General features: G+C 44.2%; 1 protein-coding gene across 1 annotated transcript in view; it reads right to left on the bottom strand.

Moving 5' to 3' along the window:
• Positions 1-15,447, bottom strand: part of LOC118302683 (protein kinase C-binding protein NELL1-like) — a 217,373-nt gene extending 201,926 nt beyond the window's left edge. Inside the window, exons 1-2 of the mRNA XM_047331695.1 lie at positions 15,247-15,447; positions 14,576-14,698 (exon numbers count right to left, since the gene is read on the bottom strand). Of these exons, the coding sequence (XP_047187651.1) occupies positions 14,576-14,698; positions 15,247-15,295 (172 nt within the window). The 5' untranslated portion in view covers positions 15,296-15,447. The remainder of the gene's footprint in view (positions 1-14,575; positions 14,699-15,246) is intronic.
• Positions 15,448-16,426: the final 979 nt, after the last annotated feature.

The raw sequence follows: 16,426 nt of genomic DNA, 5'->3' as shown, positions 1-16,426 counted from the left end.
AGAGAGCCACCAGAGGACACCGACGTTATTTTTCAGTGACATTATTAAATTGCCCACTCATGGGTCACAACTCAAACTACACTTTTTTGTGTCTTTTTTACGACCCCCACCCACCCCAGAGGCTGAACCCTTTCTCTAGCGCCGCCGTCGGGACAAAATTCAAACTCTGCACACAAAATATCTTGTAAAGCAATGGCTTTAAAGGTCTGACACCATGGCCCCCGGAACAGCATTAAGAAAAAAAAGAGACAGTTGTACTCTTTTTGATTTATGTTCTTTTATACATTCAGACCGCTAGTCAAGTTTTTTGGCACTCAGGCCCTTTTAAAGTGCACCCACCACCCACCACACATGCACACACACATCCGTTTACGCCGAGAATGACACCGCAAATAAACCGGGGCGCTGAGGAGCAGTAAAATACGCTGCATTAGTCTGACAACCAGCAAATGTTAGCCGACGTCTCATTAATCCGTGACTGTCAAATGGAAACGGGGGGAAGACGAGTAAGCAGTGAGCTCCTCCCACCCGCTTGGAATTAGTTGTTTTTTTTCCCCCTGAGAGCCAGCGGTGGTGAAACTTTCCCCGTCAGGCCCCAGAGGCGCTGGAAGTTTTTTCCTTTTGCACGTGAAACATGAAAATCGTCCGGATCGGTCCGGCGAGGTGTTTCAAAGGGGCCGTCAGTGACACCTTTCGCCCCTTGAAGGTGCCGCGGCTTCATCTGGCGGCACGCCGGAGTTCCGGGCAGCGTGCGCTGCGCGGCGTAGTCAGTGTTGCCACGGTAACCGTCTTTTGGGGGGGGGGGGGGGGGGGGGGGGGGGGGGGCGTTTGACGGTTAAATCCGTGAAGTAGCGTGACCACATTGTGGGAGACGAGCCCGGCGCTGCGACAGTAAATCCACAACGCACTTTCCCCCTCCGCTCCTTTACGAGACAGTTTTTCCGGATATGTTATGAAAAAAAAAAGGGGGGGATTTATGGTAATGCTTTTGAGGAATACACTGAAATATATAGATTATACTGTAAAGCATATTCCCTGACACTGAACTGTCCTCCTTATGAATGATAATTATTCCCCTTAAACTACTGATGTCTCATTCGAGGTGTATTTTATGGGTCACACAAAAAAGAGGCTGCCTGCTCGTGACGGTATCTCAAAGACGGTGGTGACTTCCATCGTTGGACGTTATTCTTTTAGAGGGACGGGCTGCTGTTGAAACACAGGAGGAAATGTCATTCTTTTCATGCATTGTGTAATAAATACTGCAATTAGATATCTATGTATTTACAAGATGTTGCTGAACTCCGGGCTACATGACGAGACAGAAGACACTAGGGGAGGAGAACTGTGGCCGATTCTTCAAGAGAATTAGACCAACTTCCTGCCAAGTACCTTGAAAAACTTCATATCACATAAATAATATCGCAATATATTTTGTTATATCGCGATACACTATATCCCAATATTTTTAAATCTTCTTTAAAGCACGTCATAAATGCACAATTTAACCCTTTGATGCATACAGTCACACCAGTATGTTGATACTATTCGTCCCTGCAACCGATGTCTGTATTACATATTCTTTAATCTTAATTATATTTAATCTTATATATATTTAATCTAAATTGATATATATCAATGGTTTCCATTGGGACAATTTTAAACTTCAAAGCAAGTCTTGTTGCCGGCGCCTTTGCAAAATTTTAAGTGACACTTTGTGGTCACGGTATTCGGGATATAGTCATTTAATACATCTCATGTGCAACAAGCCACGATACATATTCCAGATACCGCCCATCCCTAACATCATAGCAATAATTTCCCATGACATTGGATGTTCTGATCAAGAATCACACAGATTAAGAAGTCCACAGCCGTGTCATATCAATGTTTCAGCTACACAGGCTATTCTATCAACATATTCAAAAAATAATAATTTGACTATCATCAGGCCCCCAATAAAAAAAGACTCAGATCAGGATCAGGGCTTAAAAAAAAAAACTTGCTGTGCACACTTGCAAATCATGTGACATCTTCGTCTACAGAATATACAAATTACAATTAGATGTTAATATGCATGAGTGACTGAGAAGAAGAAAATCACTTGCAATATTTATCTCGACCAATTTGGCCAAATAGACGGGATCACCGTAAGCCGTTTCGACTGTGTACATAGAACGTCTTGTTAGCTTTTAATGACCAATCTAAAACCAAAATGTACTTTGGTACCAAAGTAATAATTCAAACTGTAGAGTACACGTTGTGTATTCCAAAGTCTGGACGCTAAAACAAAAGCTCGTGGAAAAACGTTCAAAATTCATTCGAGGTCGTTTTTTCCCCCTGTTGGCAGTAAAGTTTTGCGCAGCTGATGGAGGAGGCCTCTCTCCTGCATCACATCAAGATGTCTCCGAAATGTCATTAGCCGTAATTAGTCATAACGGAACCCATTCTAATTCCAATCTACTACAGGTTCTGAAGCCACCGGAGTGAAAGTAAACGCAATTACGGTGCGGCCGAGATACCATCGAAACAAAGACAATGGCTCCGGGCAGGACAAAGCAGGGCTAATTATATCAGCCGTCTGATGGAGATGGGGAAGGTGCTGAAGGCTCGTTCCTGCCGCTTCCAATGTGCAGTTTGAGGCGGGGCGATGAAGAGACAGGGTTTAATTGCTCCGCGCTGAGGTTACGTGTGCCAGTTTCCAGTCGCGCAGCCGAGCATTTAAAGATGCGCACGTCGAATCGCGGATGACATCCCCCCCCCCCCCGGCGTGTGATAATGAGGCAGACTTTACAGGGGAGCTTTTGACTGTATGACAATGCATCCATCTCAACAACTTTCCAGACGGTAAACTCTAAATTTGTATTGTTTGTGGGCGAGAGAGGAAAAAAAGAATTATCTGACGGGGCTGCACAACTCTGTGGGGAGCTGCAATATGTGGTTATTATTAAAGCTGTAACTATTAACTGTTGATATATATGTGTGTGTGTGTGTGTGTGTTGCACACTATAGGGGTATACGAGTATATATATGAGTAAGACTTGCAGTTTCTACATCCTACACTGATTAGAGGCACCAGTATGGCCGAAAGTGATAAAATAAAAGGTAAAATTCAGCAGAAGTAAGTTATAAAACACACTGTGTGTGTGTGTGTGTGCGCGCGCGCTTGTATGAATAGGAGTAGGGCTGCAACTAACGATTCTTTTCATAACCGATTAGTCTGTTGATCATTTTCCCGATTAATCGATTAGTTGTTTGGTCCCTAAAATGTCAATCGTGTTTCCCAAAACTCGAGGCGATGTTTTGTTTTGTCCACACGCCAAAGATAATTAGTTTACTGTCACAGAGGAGCAAAGAAACCAGAACAAATATTCAAATATTCACATTTAAGAAGCTGAAATCTGAGAATTTTGACTTTTTTCCATAAAAACTAAATGAACCGATTAATCGATCATCAAAATAGTTGCCGGTTAATTTAGAAATCGATTACTAATCGATAAGAGCCAAACATTTCTGACTTTGCTGACTCCTAGTGGAAGTAGTTTTGAGAAAATATATATTTGGGACATATGCCACCAGAAGTAGTTTAAAGACCACGATGGTTTCGGGTGTTCCAGTTTTTCCACAACCAGCCAAAGGCGCTCGCGTCGGGCCCTTGGTTCCCCCGCACTGCCTTTAATTTGACGGCAGGGGGGCAATAGAGACGCGACTGTCCCTTTAAGAGATATCGCCCTCGTGTACGATGAATAATTCAGATGTAATAATTCCACCGGGGTTCCTTTGAGGTGGGACCCGTGTCTCGCCTCCTCCAGCAGGAGGACGGCCAGGAAGCTCATACATAAAAGATGAAAAGGTTTGATAGCCTCCATTGGATTCAGTGGCCGGGAATGTGCGCAGTAGAGTTTTTCCGAGATGTAGCCGCGGCTTGGCTGCCGCTATGTGTGTTGTCAGGGAGGGGGTGTGTGTGTGGGGGGCGGGGGGGTATAAATAGCAACAACACAGATGCAGGAGGGAGAATTAGACCTCACTGGAACCTCTCCGTTTCACTTCAAACCTGCAGGAACGGCGCAGAAGCAGCCTGCGACAAAAAATAGAGAGTGATTGTTCAGGTTCATACGGTGCCGATGCTTTATCTGGGTTTGTCTGGATTCTTAAAATGCGTCATCACCTTTATTTCCTTCTTAAACCACTTACTGTCTAAATTCAGCTTCTTAATTTGCAATTTTCCGTTCATATTTTTGGGGTTGAGTGGCAACCCACTGTGACGTCACCCCAGTTGGCTTGTGAGCTACCGTCTTGAAGCAAATGTTGGCGGACGCAGTATTAGGGATTGGTCTGACAGAGAGATTCACACATCCCAATGGAAAAGGTGCTTTATCACCTATTTGACACTAAATGAGACAACAATTTACACGATGAACATCATGCTGTATTGAAGAAGACTTGTAAATAGCGATTGAGACCATAAAATCATCTGGGAAATGTTTAACAACGTCAAAAATCAAGTGGGAAGTAGAGTCATTTTGTCATAGACTAATGCTGCGTTCCAGTTTTTTCCCACTCACAGGGACGTTCAATTTGCAATTTCCAAGTTCCGAGATCATACTGGAATGATTAAACCAGAGTTCCCAGTTCCAAGGCAAACGGAAACACAGCATAAACAGACTTCTGTTTTGCAACCATTGTAGTCACCCTCTGCTGGTCATTCCAGAGAATACAGGCTCTATGCACTTCCACATTGGCTTCATTTTCCGGACCCGGTGACTACGTCCACTTCTATATACAATCTATGATGTTTTGTCACATGCAGCTTAGTCCCATCCTCACCAGGAGAGAGAAAAGACAGATCCGTTTGAGTGGAGCCAAACCTTATGCCTGCCCACTCGCCTGACACAAACACGATAATGTTTCTCTGGAGCACGTCAAGCATTGAAAATAGGAGTTACACTCTTGAACAACAGGAAACCTGCGGCAACAAGATTTATCGGCACATCATCGTTAACCTTCTACCTTCCTCCGTTACCCCAAGGGTAAATCTGCTATTACTATAAAAAGACATAAAGGCCAAACATTTGGGTCCAACGCATTTTCCTTCTGAAACTATCTGTGAAGAGACAGATATAACTAGCAGGCAATTTAATCATGAAGTCAACCGCTACTGCACAGTCAATGGATTAAATCCCTGTTGGTACCAAAGCGGGCCAGAGTGTTCGTATTGATTTATATACAGTTAGCTCTGGGTTGACAAGGAGACCTGTCAGCAGAAGACGATGATGGAGGTAAAAACGCTGCTTAATCCATTAAGAGAAGAGTGGTACGAAACCGCATTCAAACAATGTTTAGCAGGGAAATCAAATTGTAGATGGCGGATCTTTTCATTGAACGGAAATGTTATGGACAAAACCTTTAAGAAGCAGAATCTAAGAAGCAGAAAAACGGACAACCCAACACTTTCCAATGACTCCTATCATCATAAAGCAAACGTCACCTAAGTATTTAAGAGGACATTGTATATTGCTGCCATAGTGCGTCACTGTTGGCAGCAATGTCCACCATAGACTGTAAAGATGGACGGCATGACAGCTTACTAAAAGTGAAGCTAAATCATCGGGATCGCCTCCTAGTGGCTGGTGGTAGTGTAGGGCAAACACCCCGCCTCCTTCATGTCATGACGTTCAAGAATGGACATGGACCAAAATTTAAAAGTTCATGTCAAATATTTTTTTTCCCAAAAATGACGTCTTACCAAGTCTTATCAAACCAATGTATGTTCAAGTTTTAATTTCTCCAGGAAGTTTGGTTGAAACTGAGATTGACTCGCGATTGGTCGACCATGTAAATTGGCAGGACCTTGATGTACGTCACCACTACGGGTCCTAATTGCATCAAAAGCACAAGATGGCAGGACCCATATCTGGGATATTGGCTCCCTTTTTCTACAATGGGAGGAAGTGGAGATGCGTCGTCCATCTTTATTTACAGTGTGTCGGGTGTTACCAGCAGACCACGGGTAGCACTGAAGAACGTCATCTTCGTCAAACCTGTTGCATGAACGAACACGTTGAGCTGCAACGTCGCTGCACAAATAAAGTTTCCACTGTTTATAATTCAATTGACATCCCATTGTAATGATAAAAAAAAGGGACTGGGACTGTAGTTTCCCATATTCCTCTAAGTATTCCTCTAAGTTCCTATAAGCATTGTATAAGCTCCCAGTCTGAACAATATAAGGATATAATGATATGGCCATCAGTTCAATTCTTCCGCTTTGCCTCTGATAAACTGTCCGAGGTGGCGATTACCATTTCATACTTGGCAGCAGCTCATTTTTCATTGTACAGGAGACATGTGGAGACAGTGGTGGTGGTGCATGCAACGAGGGTCATCAAACCATGGACGATACGGTCATGTGCCTTGCACATGAACGACTGGCTAACTACAGGGTCACCCTAATTTACTCAAGGCAAGGGTGGCATGTGCGCTTTCACTATAGTCTACGAGTTCTTGACAAATCTAGCAGACGGATCCACAGACAGTGGCGGATCTGTTTTTCCTTTTCATTAAATCGCTAACCTGCTGATCAAGTGTTTACATATTGGATTTACAAGTCAATTAATGTTGTATTTAATAGACTAAAATATCCCCTAAAACACATGAAAGCCAGGCACATTGAGCTGCGGCACGCACAGCATCTGTTGGGGGTATCGGCAGTCGCCGTAAACGACTCACTCCCCCGATAGCTGTGAGATGACAGAGATGAAAACGTACACCATTACAGATAATTAGGAGCCCTTCTATTCAGTGTATTCAGAGAACGTAATCATTGTAATCAGCTGGTAATCACCGTGCCCCGCTTTCACTCAGGCACAAAAACCTCAGGCCATTATTACTACAATTCTGAACACTTCTGAGGTCTAGACAGATTTACTGATAGAGCGAAAGTTTTATGTCTGTATACCTTGTTACTTTTTTTTTAAGTTCTGTCTCTCCTCTTCTGCTGCCTTGTCATTTTAGGTTCTGGTGAACACACCTTTTTATACGCGTCAAAAATCTCCTACAGTACCGTTCCCACGCTTGCCTTTTGACAGAGGCGAAGGAAGGGAAGCGTTAAAAGGACCTGTTGCATTCACTTCTGGGGTTTTATGTTCCGAGTTCAGAGAGAGCGTTTGCAATCTCGCCGTTAGCTCCCCGAGAAACACCAAAAAAACCAGGCTGGGGGTTTTGAGTAAGAGGAAGTTTTCTGTCCATTTTCTGATCCTGCGAGTGCAGAAATTCACATCAGTTGTATTCTCAGATTTTTTGGACAATAAAACCTGATATTGGACTCCACTACCAATTACAATCAATTACATTTTTAAGTATTACAATTTGTCAGGAAATGTTATGTGCAATGTACTACAAAACTGTCAATAAATTGCTCCAGCCAATATGTACAGCCCGTGGAACCAAATCATGATACAGTGACTAAGTGCTCAGTACCATAGAGCTCCATTATTATTACCATTGACATTTATTTTTACTCGGTCCCACTAACACCATCCTGCTGTCGTAAAAAAGTCCCCCAAAATACATTTTTTCATCCTGGTTAAGAAACGTTTACTAAAACCCCCCAAAATGACTGTTCTTGATCTTTTCATGAGCTTTCTTGAGAATGGAGTACCAAAAAGAAACTTATTCCTTACAATTTAGCCAGAACAAAATAATGTAAGCCTTCTCCATTGGAAACTGGTCACAGGTGAGCTCAGTCCTTCATTCAGTACAAGGCAGTATTGAATTTATTTATTTTTTGCAAATACTGTCATGTTTTTCCATTGAATGTGTCAAATTATTGTCTGTGTGGTCGGTGCTCCTGCAGTATGGGCTTTTTCAGGGTGTTGGTAATTGAAAGCTAAAGGTCTTCTTGTACATTATTTGGTCTACCTCCTGTAGTTGGGGTGTTGGAGGGCTGAGTGGAAAGACAGCAGCTGGTTACCGTCTGTCTGTCTGATAAAGACATTCTAGGTCCCTTGTTTGAGACACAATCAATTTTTCATTTCAACTGAGAGCAGCTGCAGAAATTGAGCGATTTCAGACTCGTCAATTTTTGCCGTTCACAACGCGGCCAATTTCGGCTTTCACAAAACATTTTTTTTTTTCCTTTACAACAGGTACAGTAAATGTTCCCACAACAGCCCGACATAAGAGGCAGCCGCAGCCACTTGTGAACTCAACCAGAAAGGATGCTGGGTAGGAGACATCTCTCATCGCTCTGTGTGGTGTCGGGGGGAAATCTGAAATGCTTCGGAAAATCCAGTACTAAATTCTAGAGTTTTGATTTTACAATCACTGGTGTCAGCTGAGGAGAACTGAAGTAAAAGCGTCACGGACACAAAACTTAACTTATCTGTGATTCCATCTAGGTCGTACTTGACAGATGACAGCCCCCGCGCACTCACAATTCGGACAACTTCGTCAACCGTATGACAGATTTGCTTGTCCGTGACCGTTCCACAACCTCAACCGTTAATCCCAACCACAATCTCTTCCTAAACCAAACCAAGCAGGTTTTCTGTGCAATCATGTGACCTTTCCAATAAGCTTAGCGGTGTGTTTATGACTTGAAAACCATGGCGACAGAGGTCCATCGGGGAGGAGGCGCTCCTGTGGGTCACATCAGAGGGTAGGGACGGATACCCGATAGGGCCGTTCAGACTGGAGGACTGGTTGGAACCAGATTTAATGACAAGATGCTTTAGCACAAGTGCCAATATGCTAGAGGGGGAAAAAAAAGTCTTTATTCTGCTTTTATTATTTCAGTGAATCCTGCACAACAGAGGAATCCTTTCATTTCAGTTTGGCAAATTGCTCTTCTTACTTCCAGACGATCAGGCTCACAATGGTCTTTTCTTGTGAAGGAGGATTTGCTTCCTTTGATATACAGTAAGCTCCCCTTCATCTTGATTTGAACGTATTGGGGTTTTTTTTCAATTGGGACAGATTTCCATTTCGTGAGGGATGTTCGCTTAAAAAAAAGCTTGGACAAACTTCAAACTTCTGACACACCATCAAGCCACAGTAGGCAACATTGTTTTACAGATATGCACACTTGGTGGCATGACAGGCTGTGAAAAATCCATCCCACGTGGATCATTGTTTACAAGAGATGGGCTATGAACGGGGAAACATAATTTCACCCGCAGCTTGAATTTTTACTGTCAAAAACAAAATATTTATTGCAGAAAAAGCTTATTCAGTTTCATGGAGAGAGTAAAAAGGAACAGCATCTTGTGTATCTCTCTGTTCAATATGAAGCTGGATTCCGGAGACGGTGTCGCGTTAATATCGTGAAAACAACAGGAAGCGGCGGTTTAATTAAAATAGCAACTCTGTGTAAAAACTTTGCTCTCCTGTGCAGCTTAATCAAACTAAATGCAAGGTGTTAACTAGTGAGAAATGTCTTGCAGTGGCTACACGTTGAACACGGATATGAGGGATGGGTCGCACGAAAAAGGAAATTCCTTTGTGCTTTGTAATCTGCGGTTTAAATGAAGGTTTTGGCTTCTAATCCACAGGATTAATGGAAAATATGCCAAAATGGACGCACAAAGGTAAAGTGCAGCGGGTGTAGCTCTTTACTGGACAGTGGCGAGGTTGTTCAGCTTTACTGTGAATTCGATTCGGGGGGGGGGGAGAAAGAAGATTAAAATCGACAGCAGAGTCAATTAAACGTTAATTAAGGACCATTTCTGGCCAACCACTAGGCTGCGGAGTTGTCATGTGTTAGGGATAATTGGTCTAACAGGCTGATAAGAGGCGTATTTATAGATTCTCAGGGATATCAGAATCAATGCCCGCAGTTGTTGTTACCATTTAACTTATTGGACATTAATGATCCTGAGCAGGGGAGTTGATGGAGAAGACAGAAAGCGACACCGACAAGACAGATCCGCAGCTAGATTTGGCTTTACAACATGATTTGTGAATCAATTCCATGTAACAGTATTTAATTAAATCCAACGGGAAGTAAATAATAAACTAAACCAAAAGCATGCTAGGTCTGATTTAGCTCCAGTTGGGAAAATATTGCACAGTGAAATAATGATCTCATATTCTCATAAATGTTGTGATCTCACATGAAGATAATATATATATATATATATATATATATATATATATATATAAAAAAAAACTGATTATCATAACTTGTTTCTTGCCATGTGAAAATTAGTCTAATCTATTTTTATGCAGATAATAATGTCAAGTCAGCACATCCAGATCTTTGGAACACAACATGGTGCACAGTCGCTTCAGCTAAATGCCTTTCAGTTCAAATTCACTGGGTAAATATTCACGTATTCCATCTCTAACATGCTTGTGGCCGTGTGACACTGCAGTTATCGTGGACATACGAGACAAAATCCCTGGATGGATACAAAGTCATGAGAAAACTTTTATTTTCTTAGATCTTTACCACCAATGAGGCATAACATTTAGAGTTTGCTATCTAAATCAAAACAGTTTATCCAGTGTACGGACACTGGCCATTTTAGGATATCTCTGATTCAGCAAGTCTGACTCACCTCTACATTGTCAAAAGAGTTCTGTTCAGGCTTAACCAGTGTAACCCACAAGGGTCTGTCTGAAAACTACCTATGCTGATGATGATGATATTTTTGTATAGCTACTATTCACAAATCACAATTTATCTAAATTTTTTTTTACCACATAGGGTTTAACATTCACGGTGTGACATCCTCCGTCCTTGACTCTCGACTGGTGTGAGAAGAATCTACCAAAAAAAAACCTCAGGGAGAGCCACTAGTGAGATTTCCCTCTCGCAGGGCGATGCCATATGAAGCGGGACCAGATCCAAAAGGAACCCAAGGACAGTTAGACTCTGTCCAAACGGACCAGAGGACAGTTCAAGGATAATCCAATTCAAAATGTGCTCGACCCAAACGGAGCAAAGCAGCATCATCATGTGGCGCCAGTTAACAAACAATCACACAGTTAAATGAGAAGAAATAAATGTGAATTATTCTGCAATTCACAGCTCATACGTCTGGTCTTGGGTTAAAAAAGAAAGAGAAACACATTTTTATCGTGGTGAATATGACGCTCCTCATTATCAGAGTTCGTAGAAACTGAGTCACAGATACTAGAAACTGAGTCAGACACTAGAAACTGAGTCACAGACACTAGAAACTGAGTCACAGACACTAGAAACTGAGTCATAAACACTAGAACATGAATTGGAAATACTACAGACTGAGTCACAGACACTAAAAGTGGAGTCACAGACACTAGAAGTGGAGTCACAGATACTAGAAACTGAGTCACAGACACTAAAAACTGAGTCACAGACACTAGAAACTGAGTCACAGACACTAGTAACTGAGTCACAGACACTAGAAGCAGAGTCACAGACACTAGAAGCAGAGTCACAGACACTAGAAACTGAGTCACAGACACTAGAAACTGAGTCACAGACACTAGAAACTGAGTCACAGACACAAGAAACTGAGTAACAGACAAGAAACTGAGTAACAGACACTAGAAACTGAGTCACAGACACTAGAAACTGAGTCACAGACACTAGAAACTGAGTCACAGACACAAGAAACTGAGTAACAGACACTAGAAACTGAGTCACAGACACTAGAAACTGAGTCACAGACACAAGAAACTGAGTAACAGACACTAGAAACTGAGTCACAGACACAAGAAACTGAGTAACAGACACTAGAAACTGAGTCACAGACACAAGAAACTGAGTAACAGGCACTAGAAACTGAGTCACAGACACTAGAAACTGAGTCACAGACACTAGAAACTGAGTCACAGACACAAGAAACTGAGTAACAGACAAGAAACTGAGTAACAGACACTAGAAACTGAGTCACAGACACTAGAAACTGAGTCACAGACACTAGTAACTGAGTCACAGACACTAGAAGCAGAGTCACAGACACTAGAAACTGAGTCACAGACACTAGAAACTGAGTCACAGACACTAGAAACCGAGTCGGGCCCCTGAAGACCTACAGTTTACACTTTACTTTGTGACGTAGCTCAATGTGGTGAACATAAGCAAAGTTGGAGAGTCCGTTCACTGGGAACCAAGAATAGTTGGTGGGGTAAGGATTGAGGCGGGGGGTGTGTGTGTGTGTGTGTGTGTGGGTGTGGGTGTGTGTGTGTTTGTGTTTGTGTGTGTGTGTGTGTGTGTGTGTGTGTGTGTGTGTGTGTGTAAAGAGGTTGACAATCTGGGTTCCGATGTAGGATGAGGAGAAACTAGGTCAGCCCTCATCTGGACAAATTATCGGTATTAAATACACCACAGAAGTTCTCACAGTGTAAAGCTGCTGATTAAAACAGTACAAACTATAACAAACATGCAAATATCTCCGCAATTAGCTGAGCTTTGTTCCCCGTTGTCAGAGCACAGAGGGAGGGATTAGGATGTGAGGTCGGACCACACATACGAAAGAAGGAGCGTTTTAGTGGAGGCTGCACTCGTCTGCCTTTCCTTAACCGGTTTTCATTGAGGTGCATTATTCTGCTGAGGAAATGCTGACATCTTTCATCCAACAAGAGACATCTGTCATTTGTAAATCAGTCCCAGTGTCCAGACGGAGACACTCCTCCCCCTCTTCCTCGGAGCTATCGACAGTAATTGGAACTCCGGCCATTTCGCCAGTATAACGATCCGTTTCTCCACGATTTATGCAATCAAACAGATGAAATATGATATTGAGCTCAGGGCAACAGGGTGATTGCACACAGCGCACATAAATCATCTTGAATAATCACTGACCCAATCAGCCGCGGCAGCCCCGGCAAAGCTCCGGCTAGCCACTTAATCACCGACCGATTGTTACTGTAAACTTATATTACAGCTTCTCCGCTTCTTCAGAAAGAAAAGGGGCCCCGGTCGTTGATGCGACTTTCGTCTGCGGTCGCACTGTGGCGCGATATGGGCTACGGGGCCATCAAAGCAGCGCCAGGGTGGGCAACGTGTTAAATAGGTCACACACACACACACACACACGGACACACACAAGCATCCTCAACAACTCTCACAGGTCCCGTTTTTCTTTCCCCTGCTGGATTAGCCGCCATTCCCACGATATCTGACTGCTGCACCTCGACCCCGGGAGCCTGGAAACCACAGGGGGGAGCAGCTTGGAGGAGGTGTGTGTGTGTGTGTGTCGGTGTGTCGGTGTGTTAAAGAAAGAAGTGAGGCTGTGCGACCCGTACGGCCTGCAGACCCGCATCTTGGACAGCTCCAACCCCGGCAGAGTTGGCCCACGCTGCCCTGCCTTCATTGCGGAGCCATTGGCGCACCGTGCCAACCACTCTAGAAAATAAGAACACACACACACACACACACACACACACACACACACACACACACACACACACACACACACACACACACACACACACACACACACACACACACACACACACACACACACACACACACACACACACACACACACACACACTTTCCAGCTTCTTCTGGATGATTCAAGCTGCCGGTGTTTGTGCCAATATCTTTGAATTTGAATATTTTCACACCGGAAAGTGAAAAAGAGCTTTAACTCAATAACCCCTCCCTTCAGTGTTGTTTGGGAGAGCGTTGGAGAATTAATGTTCAACTCACGAATGGCAAGCGATGACAGAATATAACCACCTCAAACGCTGAAACAAACACAATAATCATTGCAGGTTTTCGTTGCACCTTCTCCGTGGCTGCAGCAGAGCAGGAAATCACTACAAAAAGAATCCAACACTCTCTCTCTCTCTCTCTCAAACAGCCGTCCAGATGTCTCTCTAGTTCCCCTCACTGCTTTGTATCCGGCTCTTTCCTCCTCGCTCCCACTTCAACCCTCCAACAATTCAGCCTCTGCTGCTCGAACCTGAGGGCACTACACGAAGAAGAAATCGAAACAGGGACAGGTTGCACCATGAGTGCCGAGAGAGAAGCCAGAGAAGTTACCTGCCGAACACTTGGAAACACGTCTCACAAACCGTCCGACCGTCAACAGGGGGTCAACGCGTCCGCAGTTTGTCATGCTCATCTTCATATTAGGAACTTGAGGCTTTGACATCAATACTTAATCAAGACAAGAATGTCATCTTTTATTCTCTGAGGCTCTAAAAGCATCCACGCCACACATGCTGCGTGTGCCCTCACACACACACACACACACACACACACATAACACACACACCATGATATCCATCAACCACCGGTGGTTCGGATTGCACAACAGTGGATCATGTCACATGGAAACATGGTTGTTAAAAAAAAATCCCAACAGCTCGCAGAAGGAACCCGAGCATCTGATGCTGCCCGGGACAAATTACATGTGGAGTAATTATGAGCGGGGGTGGGGGGCTCTCGTCCCCTGAGTGTTCTGTCTCATCACAATCCCCTTCACTAAATCACGGGACACCAAAAGGTGTGGCGCAGCGCGGGGCTTTGCGCGCAGCCATGAAAACAGAAGACAAAGAAGACGTTTCTCAACTTGGGCACATAGCGCGCGACTAATGGGGAAGACGCAGGCGCGCGCGCGCGGGCGTGCCTTACCTCGAAAAAGGAAGGCTTTGCTGCCGTTGTGCAGCCCCGCCACTTGGGTAATTCCATAGGTGGCATTTGCCAGGTCAAGTTCATGGATGATATCGATCTGGTAGTCTTGATCCGATCCGAGGGCTGGTGGAGAGAAATGAAAAGAATGGAACGGTTAGAGGAATGTGAGGTTGAGGTTGAAGGCGCTGCTGACGGGGATTAAACTCAAATGCCCAACTCATTTGACAAAAGATGACATGGTCACTTGCTCATGTGCATTCCACTGCTAAAAAGAAATAAAGACTGGCTGAGGGGGACGGAATAAAAGTCACGCAGTTCGTAATTTACGCGCGGGGTGTATCGCTGGACGCTGCCGACGGAAAGATGGCACCGTGCGTGTCCGCAGCCATCACCTGCGTTCCGCGCGGACTCGGCATGTGCACGGTGCGCACACGTTGAGGTTAAAACGGTGTCATCTCTCTCACCTTGACTGCCTTTTTCAAATATTAACTCTACAACCTATGCATATGATTATCATTTTTCAGAGACGCTACACCAACAAACCCCCCCAAAAACGTGACACGCTTTGCGCGCAAGGTGCAAACTGAGGAGCGTAAAAAAAAAAAAAAAAGAAGAAAAAAACGTTCAGAAGCTCCTGTCACAAAATTCCTGCGCGCGTTGCGGCCACTCACCTGGTTTGTAGAAAAAGAAAAGGGATAACAAAGCCACGTAAATATCCATTTGTGGTTGTTTTTTTCGGAGTGCGCTCCGCACACAGTCCAACCCCGCCGTGTACAAGCCGCGCGCTCCGCTGCGTATCCACAAAACACCGCCGTGGTCCCGTCTGGCGCTGTGCGCAGCTCGCACTCCGCCTGGATGTGGAGGCGCGGAGGACCGATCCAAAGCGCAGTGAGCAGAGGGGGGGAGTGTGTGTGTGTGTGTGTGTGTGTGTGTGTGTGGAGGGAGAGGCGGGGGGGGGGGGGGGTTTCTCCTCCTCCTCGACGCCGAATCAAATCGGTTTACGATGACCGGACGCGTCCAGCGCGTCGCTGCGGGGTTGACGCAAGCGACGAGCGCACGCGTTTCATTCGGGACAGATGTCGAACTGGACCGCAGCCGGAGGATTTAGGGGATGATCTCCACCGCGAGTCTGTCAAAGTCCCCCCCTCCTCCCCCTTTCTTCAGTTTGGACCACTGGAAGTTCCAAATTGGAGGCAAGAAAACGGGCTTTTCGAAGGAAAAGTCTTTGGAGTGCGTGAGGGGTGAGGGGATTCTCTGTGATAGAGATGTACAGCCTCACACTTGACATAGACAGGATGATTCGAAGATGTATGAAGATGGTAATAATAATGATCATAATTTGATTTATGGAGCACCTTTCAGAAGTAGCTTCACAAAGTGCTTTCACAAAAACATAAAACAAAATCTCAGACAATTAAAATTAGCATTCCAACAATAACACGGTTTTCAGCTGACATCTGTTTTGTTTTTTTAAAGATATAAAAAGACAATATGAAAAGACAGCACCACATAAAAGCAACAGCCTCATCTCCTCAGGGCCGTGATGGAGAAAGCTCGGTCACCCTCGGATTTGAGCGTCGACTTTGGGGCAACTAATAAAGACCCACCTGAGGATCTAAGGCTGCGAGCTGGATAATCCCTTTTTTTTATTTATCCTCTATTTTACCAGGAAGGTCCCATTGGGATACAATGTCTCTGCTCCCACAGGGAGTCCATGTTCAAGATGGCAGCAAATGAAAATAAAAAGTCCCATCCACAGATTCGAACAAAGACGAGATGACATTGACACATAATAATAATAATAATTTAAAAAAACAACACTTAAAAGCAATGACAATGTTCTATGACGAC

Source organism: Scophthalmus maximus, chromosome 4 (genome assembly GCF_022379125.1).
Source record: "Scophthalmus maximus strain ysfricsl-2021 chromosome 4, ASM2237912v1, whole genome shotgun sequence".
NCBI lineage: Eukaryota > Metazoa > Chordata > Actinopteri > Pleuronectiformes > Scophthalmidae > Scophthalmus > Scophthalmus maximus.
This window is presented reverse-complemented; position numbering and strand designations above follow the sequence as displayed.